The 9249-nt window shown below is 40.5% G+C and overlaps 1 protein-coding gene and 1 pseudogene across 1 annotated transcript; one reads left to right on the top strand and one right to left on the bottom strand.

Annotated features, from left to right (window-relative positions):
• Positions 1 to 287: 287 nt before the first annotated feature.
• LOC149139475 (glutamate receptor 2.8-like) lies at positions 288 to 4293 on the bottom strand. Its single transcript, XM_089450728.1, has 6 exons — positions 4011 to 4293; positions 2354 to 3684; positions 1977 to 2257; positions 1831 to 1862; positions 1306 to 1706; positions 288 to 1212 (listed from the first exon to the last, which is right to left on the bottom strand). The coding sequence occupies exons 1-6, from the start codon at positions 4291 to 4293 to the stop codon at positions 823 to 825; spliced, it is 2718 nt and encodes a 905-aa protein (XP_089306854.1). The 3' UTR covers positions 288 to 822.
• Positions 4294 to 8197: 3904 nt separating this feature from the next.
• Positions 8198 to 9007, top strand: LOC149139474 (ATP-dependent 6-phosphofructokinase 2 pseudogene; annotated as a pseudogene).
• Positions 9008 to 9249: the final 242 nt, after the last annotated feature.

Raw genomic sequence — 9249 nt, 5'->3', positions numbered from 1 at the left:
TATTAATATAAAATTTTGATATATTACTTTTACATATCTGTTTAAGGATAATGAGCTTTTTGAAAATTAAAATTTATTTATCTATAGAGAAAATAATTTAAAAAGGATATAATATTAATATAAAATTTTGATATATTACTTTTACTTTGAACTCATTAGCTTGAGATGAGACGCTGGTTTCGCCTGTGGTATTGACTATTTAAAAGAATATTTTAATTTGAACTCGTTAGCTTTAAATGGGACGCTATTTTTGCCAATTCAAAGATTAGAGAAAGTTTAGCGGAAAGTTTGAAAAAAGCAGTAATTACTTAACATTTTATTAAAATGTTACTGCCTTTGATTATTCACAGATACAGCTTAAAATGTTACAGCTTTGATTATTCATAGATACTGGGTTATGCATAATCAGGCCAGACGCATAATTACACTGTTGCTTTCAGCGAGTTCGGCTGAGTAATTCCATACAGAACTGTACAAATTTTGGGAGATTTCAAAATATAAATTTCACCGAAGCAAAGTCGGAGGAATTCCGTGACACAAAGCTCCAATGAGAGGCCGTGCGTATACCTGCAATAGTAGTTGAGGGAAAAGTCTCCGCTCAATGCAGTGTGTTTGGTGGAATGTCCTCTGTTATCTGATCAGGTGCTGAAACGGATGAAGCGCGAGCAATTGCGTTTTCACCTACATCGACCACATGTTCATGATGCAGGAAGGAGAAGCTTCTCCTGGAAAGCATCCTGGTGCTGAATGGACAAGTTCCCACACCGGAAGGGCTGCTTGTGAAAGCGGTCGACGAGAATGGACTGTTGCTCTGGTTTGGGCTCATACTCTTCGGTTAGGAGATGAGGTTGAACCCTCCTTCTGGTCAATGTACACCATAAACGACTTCATTGCTCTCTTCAAAGACTTCCCTGTTGACGGATCGCCCATCTCACTATTATCTTTATCCATAACATTAGGATCCCTCATGTACTCGTAGAGAAGCATGGAAACGAATATAACCAGAGCTATCACTGACACAGATCCAGTGATCAAGTACAGACCCCAGAAACTATCCATGCTTAACCTATTGGAATCCACTTTTGCTCCAGAATCTGCGCAGGCGGTGCTATTTAACCACTTGGCCTGAATCTGTTGCATTTCTTTATCCTCTGCAAGTGACAGAACGGCCCTGGAAATATCGGGCAGTAGGGGTGAACCCTTGGGAAATACCTGAGCAAATGTCCAGATCTTGAGCTGCTAACCATAGAAAAAGTGAAATGCACAAGAGTTTAGACAAATTATTGACGATTTGAAGGAACTTACAAAGCCGAAGCCACCGGTCCTGTAGATTGGTCCAACAATTGTGTAGTTGCAACGTGACGCTAGAAAAATACGGATATAAGGAAGCTCGTCGAAAATGGCAGCAACACCTCCATTCTTTGGCCCTTTTGAGAGAGCCAATCCGGCTTCCTCTGGTGTTGAATATGTCTTCCAATTTTTTATGCCAAGCTCCAGCTGGAGATATTGAGCTACAAAAGAACTAGTCTGATACCCTACTGCGTCTCCACTGGCCTTGAGAGATTCAACGTCTTTAACCGTAGGGTTCAGTTTTTGCACAGTGAGAATAGACGTCAAACTGGCTGTATAGCTGGATGTTAAAATCAAAACTACAAATAGCCAGATTACAAGCACCAATCGAGACAAACTGCTAACTAACTTCTCCCCTGCAGTACATTAAATAGGTTAGGAGGATGAAGTTCATAAAACCCATGTAAATGGTGACATTCTGCGTTTTCATTTTCAATCCAGATGAGAAAACAAATTTCAAGTGGAAGGAGAATCCCTTACTGTGTGAGAAAACCAGTGTCGAGAAAGAAAACCTGGAAGAGCAGGGAGAACGGAAAAGAAGAAAGGTGAGGTTGTTGGAGACTTTAAATACGAAGGACATAAGTGCATATGCCATAGACAATAGATAAGTATTGATAGAAAAATACCAGAGTAGAGTCACCACTTGTTGCCTGGGTCTTCCTCTGAACTCGGGATTTACCCTATGCTCGAATAGCCATATTACAAATCCTGTGAATATGAAAAATGCCGCTGTTGTACACCACATTCCCGGAGTAAAAGGCAGCATGAATGCCCAAGCGTTATTTGCTTCGTCTGCCTTGATGGGAACCACCATTACTACACCTGATTCAGAGAATGGTTGTGTGAAATCGAAATGTTTACTTCGACTTGCGAAAATTGTGATATCGCCCACAACTGCATCTAATTTCTGCCAACCAAAGTCGAAATCAGTATCGGCAGGAGTTGATTTCTTGGTAATCAGAAGAATTATAAATCTATTAATTCAACGGGCTATAGAAGGTACCTTGAGATGAAGTTGATGGACAAGGTCATCATAGTTGTGTGTAAGGTTGTTATCCCTGTATGGAATGAGATCATAAGGCAGTGCATAATCCAGTCGATTCACGACCGCATCAAATACATCTATACAGAAACCACTGAAGTTGCTTCGATTACGGCTACTGTCAAGTGTTACTGTGACAAATTCAGTGAATCCATGTTTTACGGGAACTCCAATTTTCAACCTCTTACCACTGGTTGGTTGTTCCCAACCACGAGGCACTTCAGTAGATCCACCGGGCCAAATGACAGTTTTAATGTCGCCGATGGTATTATTGGGGCTGGACGGCGATGATGCACCAGAGGGAAGTTGTTTGGAGAGCTGAGTTTCATCATTCCAATACCCAACTACACGGTATCCATTACCCACCAAATTGGCTATCTCATAAGTAGAACCCACAATTTCTCCATCCTTGAGCTGAACAACTCCGCTCACACCACGAAAGTCTGTCTTTCCGAGCTCTATCAATAACTGTGGTCCTTCCTGCAAGACCTTCAGTTGTGTAAAAGTTGGGGTAGAACTTATGGGACTCATGAAAGTAAATTTTGTGTTTCCTAGATTCCCAATCGCCCGAGCTATCATCCAGACGGCATCGTATGCAAATGAGCCGTAGACATTTAGTTCAGCCTTTTCTTCATCAGGGTATTCGAGTCTAAATTGGCGTTTCCACCTTCCACGGAAATCTGCAAGCTTCTTGGAATTCTGGATATAAGTTTTGACTCCTAGGAGGCCTTGCATGTATTCCATGGAAGAAGCGTTTAACAGAACATCCCAAAGGCTGGTAAATTCATCTGTGGTTATCCACACATAACCACTATCCATCATTCCTATTTCCTGGGCTTTCATGAAGATTTTTGGACAAAGATCAGACGGCATATAAGCAACGAAAACTCTGGATTCCTTTGTCATTAAGTCGTATAGCTCCTTTTCTATGGCTACCTGGTCCGCAGTTAGCGATATGACCGATCTATATTCTAATTCCGACCCAATATCCCTAAGCGCATCACTTAATGAGGCGACTGCAGCGCTACGGAATTCATCATCCGAATAAACAGCTGTAACTCTTTTCCAGCCATAGGCCTGAGCCAGGGCTGCAATGGGGTGCATCTGCAAGGCATCACTATGTGCCATGCGAACAAAATATGGAAATCTGTGGTTAGAGAGCAAGGGACTAGTAACAGAGAAGGATACAACTGGGACTTGGGCAGTATCTCCCAAATGTAATATGAATTCTGCAACATCAGACGCTTGTGGCCCAATTATTGCCACCACTCCCATTTCCAACAGATCAAGAACTGATTTTACCAAAAGCAAAATTAACAATCAATATCAAACTGCTCAGCAAGGAAATCATAGAAGAAATAAAAGAAAATAATTAAACAAGTGAAGCTGTAGATTAATTTCTTTGGTGAATTTTGAATGTTTGAGTTTGCTTTTGACTGTACTAGTGATATCTTTTGAATCAAACATGCTCTTATATCTCCTCAGGACAAATGGGGTATCTCATACCAACGGAGAATAGTTTACTCGTTATAAAAATAAATGACTCTAAATGAGAAACAATCTCACAGACAGGGCATATAGAAAATAGAACCTATAATTGAAAAGAGATATAAATTACCAGCAGAAGCCCCCTGGATCGCATCACCATGCGAGTCACGAAAGTGGAGAACCACGCGGAAGCCGTTGAGTAGCTGAGCGTCTCTATTAATGTCATCCCGTGCTATTTCAATGGCGGTTTTGGCCACTTTTCCTACCCACGAATTATAGTTCAAGATAACGCCTATATTCACCACGGTGTCCTTGTTGGCTGCACGACACATATTCCCAGCATCGCAGAATAAAATGCAGAAAATCATCAAAACTGCCACTGCGTGGCCTTCCATCTGTAATTGCACTTCCATAATGGTTATCGTTCCTTACTTCAATGAAAATATATAGCTTGGAATCTGTAGACTTTGTCAAAATTGGACATCATTTTTTAATACAATTTAAATAATGAATTAATTATACAGCTATCCTGTTTTCTTTTCATACGCATTGACTCTAGCTTTATTTATAAGCGGCTTCACTTTCACTGCAATGAGAAAATCGTCTTTTTCCATTGGGATGGCAGTCACACGCATTGACTTTGGGTTTATTTAGAGCCACACCTTACTTAGAGACTTTTGCAATTTCACTGCCATCAGAGAATCGTCCTTTCGGATGTTGAAATGTAATTTCCAACTGCCACATTTAATTCATGAAAACCACCTGTTTCCATCGCACCTTTTCAGCAAACCGTAGTATTTTCGGAAGGGACGCGATAAAACCTTGAGCTGACGCGTGCCCTCAGTTCGTTTTCCAAAACAGCTTTTCATTGGGGTGTAATGTTCGTTTGGTTTGGGCAAGCAATATCTGTTGGATTGAGATGAACGCTGTCCATCGTTTGATTAAGCCAAAGTTGATGTTTAGACCTGCACATGAACATGGCGTGAAGTTTTGGGTTTGACCGCCATTTGGTGCTGTTATCACTAAACAAATTTCAAAGAAAAGGGGTAAGGTAAGGAAGAATTGGTCTTGGTCACTTTCGTGTTCCTTTCATGCATAAGAAGCACTTGGCAAGCTCAGGGTCAGCATACATCAGAGTTCTCCATTTCAACTCAAGCAAGGTAGTTAGCACTCAAGAAGAAGAATGTAGCTTTGAGGAAGTCAAAAAGGAAATTGATGTCTACCAACCTTGAGATTGCCCAATTCAAGGAAAGGGAAAGGAAACATGCAATTGAAAAGGCAAATTGAAGATCTAAAGACACAACTAAGCCAACATGAAGGACATTCTTAACTAAGAAAAATCACATAGCAAGTAAGGTTAAGTCCTTAAATTTTGATGATTTACCTTTTTGAATTTTTCCTTGAAGAATGATGCCTCTGCATTCAGTTTTGAACAACTTTAGGACAGATGAAAGGGACATTCCAAGATAAAGAAGCTCAAGACAGTCGAAATTTTGGCATTAAGCTATGTTTTTGTGATTACACAGCAGTTTCGTAGCGCGCTACGAAACTGCTGTAGCTGCCTATTTTGATGTAGTTGACCAATTTTGAGGGACAAAAGGGAAACCTTTTTGAAAGGGAGTTTCTGAAGAATGATCATTTACACAATACAAGCATCCAGCAAGGGAAAAACGGGCAAAGGAAAAGCATATATGAACCATAAGCCATTTGTTATAAAAGTGATCACAGCTACTATTGTTCATCATACTTCAGGCAGCGTTGAAGAGGTTTTGTCTTCATACAGGTGCATGGGCAAGGTATACACATGAAAAACATGATATTCCAAAACATTTTGTGTAATCAAAGAAGAACAACAGGGATAATTGATTTCGAATATCCTTGTGGAGACCAAAAGCAAAAAGGGAGGAACTTTGTTTCCCTGTTTTTACCAGTCAACTTCTAGAAGAGTTTCTGAGCAGTTAAAAACTCATCTCTGAAAAGTGAAAGAGGTTTTCATTCCTAAGATACTGAAATACAAAAATCTCTTCCACTTTCTTCAAATCCATTATGATCTGGGAGAAATGAAGGACCAAACTTGCGCTACGAAACTGCTGTAGGTGCAAGTTTTCCACAGGCATATTTCTCTGTTTTACACATGTTTTTCAAAGACACATTCTCGGCGGTAGGAAAAGTGTTTCAAAAAACCAAGAGAGGTTTTTGTTAAGCACGGATTGGTTCACAAAAACCTCCTTCAGTTTTTCCAAATACATTTTGTACGAGAAGTTATGACCTCTGTCCCAAGACCTATTTTTCAGCCAGAACAGAGCAAGGGACAGTTTCCTGTTTGACACGTGTTTTTCAAGGACAGATTCTGAACAGCTGGAGGAATTTTTTAAAAAACCAGGAGAGGTTTTTGTTCTAGACAACATGGGCTACAAAAACCTCCTTCAGTTTCATAAAATGTGTCATTGATGAGGAGATAAAAGCTCTGTCCCACGTGCCAATTTTCAAGTATCTAAACCTAAAAACAGGGAAACATGTTCCCTAATTTCTAGGGTTTGTCATCAGCAGTTGGGTGACCACGTGGGAGGCTTCATCAAATTCGACTTCATGGAGTTTTAGGTGTCAAAGAATGTTTTAAATGTTTAGATAAGGTTGTAATCATAATAAGGAGATACACTCCTAGTTGTATTAGGTCTCTATGACTGCTAGTTAGGTGTCATTTGCATTTAATAGTTAGTTTTGAGTGTCATTGGGTGTCAGGTCAGGTAGAATTCGAATTTTCCTCATCCTAGAAGAGGAATCTAAGTTGTGTAAAGAGCTCTATATATAGCAGAAGAGTTGATGTACAAGGGGTTGGAAAATTTTATGATACAGCTTGTATTTGGCTTATGTAAAGACTCATTTTCAGTAATATAATTTTGACTTTACTTCTCAGGATTCATGAAGGATTTCTTATGTTCAGAATATGTGATCTTGTCCTATGTAATCTTGTCCTTTCCATAATTTTTACAGTGTTATAGATGTATAATCACTCAGAATTCACTGAATGTGCTCTGATTTCCTGTATGCATTTATAAACTGTGGTCCCATATGAGTTATGTTCTGAATGTCTAAATGCTGAGTGCCCTGACTTCTATGTAAGGTTGAGTTCACTGTTATATTGAGGTGTTGTTGACTCCATAAGCCCAATGGATAGTTGTTTAATGTATTTCCAGCATTCATATTTCTCACAGTTGTTCTATAAGAGTTAGCCATCTTAGCTTTAATCAAATCATTTATCCTTTAAGAGAGAGCCCTCTCAGGTTGAGGAGGCTAAGCCTCAGCCTAAAGTAGGTCTGAAATAGTTACTTAGAGTCAACCTGACCAGCAGCCTATCAGGATCTGATTTTGAGATAACAGGTGCAATAAAATAATTAATGATATTTACTCCTGTTTGTATAATGTAGGTAGAAATTTTAAATTTTAATGTTTTTTCTTTGGAGTAGTCTACCTAGGCGGTAGAATGGCCCGTTTTCCGTCATCGGCCGGAAAATCGTTCGGCTCCGGCCACCAGGAATGTCTCTGCCTTCCGCCACCCTCCCCTAGCTTCGCGACCCTCCTTCTCCGCTTCTCCGCCACCCTCCCCTGGCAATCCTGACATTCCCTGCCAAGGCCTGACAAAAAATTGGATTCGGATCGCAGGGAATGGGCCCTGACATCCCCTGACAAACTACTCCGATCGGGGACGAGCTATTGCAACCACGATGTATTGTTCCGGGGAGCTCCTTATTCCGGTTCCAATTCGAATTGTCACCCGCACGCTGCAATGCATAATCATAACCCTGTTGCAATTGTATGAAAGACCCTGACCAAGATTGCAATGCATAATCGCTGACCCGGAGAATCAGCAATATACCTTAACTGAATTGAAAAACCAGACCTTAGCCGGTCAATTCTTCTGGTCATAAATACTACAACAGCGAAAGTCTAGTTTCTGGAACAGCTAATTCTGGTTTCTGAAACGAGTTTAACGAACAGCAGGCGTGACTTCAATTAGGAATACCATCTTCTCTGGTTTCTTTTCATTTATATAACATACATTGTTATTGTTATTATCGTCCCTGAATGATATAGTGTGTTCATTCCTTACCATCTATGAGTGATTTAATAGTTTTCATCATCTTTGAATTTTATAAAATCTTCTGTTTCTGTCTTCATTGCATTCTTTCCTGATATCTGCAATGCAAAAGAAAAGTAAGGGAGCCATCAACAGCAGGGGCTGTCATCAAATGTCATGCGCAGAAGAGGATTCAGGGTACTCCCCACTTGAGAGAATATTTACAGGATGTACCCACTTTTGGAAATCCTCTTATGCATAACCAGTGTTTTCGCCCCATTGAAGGGTTTTTTGTGACTGAGAACGATATGGTAATGGAGGACATTGTTGTGGATATCCAGACAATGTCAAGGGAAACACAAGTACTATATCACAGAGCAGGGCCTCGGTCTGAGATACGTTTTAGCCCTGATGAAGTCCATGCTGCCATTGTTACATGTGGGAGGTTATCACCTGGCGTTAACGCAGTCATCAGAGAGCTTGTAATTGGTCTCTGGTTTCGGTATGGAGTAAGGGATATAAGAGGGATCAGGTCAGGCTATCGTGGGTTTTATTCATCAGAGCCTGTGGTTTTGTATCCCAAGTTGGTGGATGATTGGCACAAGATAGGAGGGACAATGCTGGAGACCTCGAGGGGGGGATTTGATTTGCAAAAGATATTGGATGGCATTGAAGCCCGTGGTTTTAACCAGGTTTATCTCATTGGTGGGGATGGGACCATGAAGGGTGCAATGAAGATATTTGAAGAAATTAAGAGGAGGAGACTAAAGGTTTCCATTGCCGGGATCCCAAATTCTGTGGATAATGATGTGGGGATTATTGATGTGTCCTTCGGGTTTCACACAGCAGTAGAAGTAGCCCAGAGTGCCATCAATGCAGCCCATGTTGAGGCTGAGAGTGCCCCTAATGGAGTAGGGCTGGTTAAGTTGATGGGTAGGAATACTGGACATATTGCACTACAATCAACTTTGGGTAGCAGGGATGCGGATTGCTGTCTTATACCTGAAAGCCCATTTTATCTGGAGGGAGAAGGGGGGTATTATACCTGAAAGCCCATTTTATCTGGAGGGAGAAGGGGGTATTATACCTGAAAGTCCATTCTCGTTGGAAACTTATACTTGATTGTTGTTTTATTTAATGCTTTAGAGTTTGTACACATCTTACACTGCCCATATTTCTTCGATGTCATCAGACCTGATAACGTGCTCAGGCTCACAATCTCTCCATTAAAGCCCTTTGACAACAACTCACCAACTTGCTGATATAATTCCATTCTTTTCAATGGAAAATG

This window comes from Pinus tabuliformis, chromosome X (genome assembly GCF_031772625.1).
Source record: "Pinus tabuliformis cultivar Carrire ecotype Pingquan chromosome X, CPIR1, whole genome shotgun sequence".
Taxonomy (NCBI): domain Eukaryota; kingdom Viridiplantae; phylum Streptophyta; class Pinopsida; order Pinales; family Pinaceae; genus Pinus; species Pinus tabuliformis.
Note: the sequence above shows the minus strand (reverse complement) of the source record. Positions and strands in the feature narration are given on the sequence as shown.

Coding starts and splice junctions, on each gene's coding strand:
- LOC149139475 (XM_089450728.1), bottom strand. CDS start 4,293: ATGGAAGTGCAATTACAGATGGAAGGCCACGCAGTGGCAGTTTTGATG. Junction 2,258..2,353: donor TCCATCAACTTCATCTCAAG/GTACCTTCTATA, acceptor TTTGGTTGGCAG/AAATTAGATGCAGTTGTGGG. Junction 1,213..1,305: donor GGACCGGTGGCTTCGGCTTT/GTAAGTTCCTTC, acceptor ACATTTGCTCAG/GTATTTCCCAAGGGTTCACC.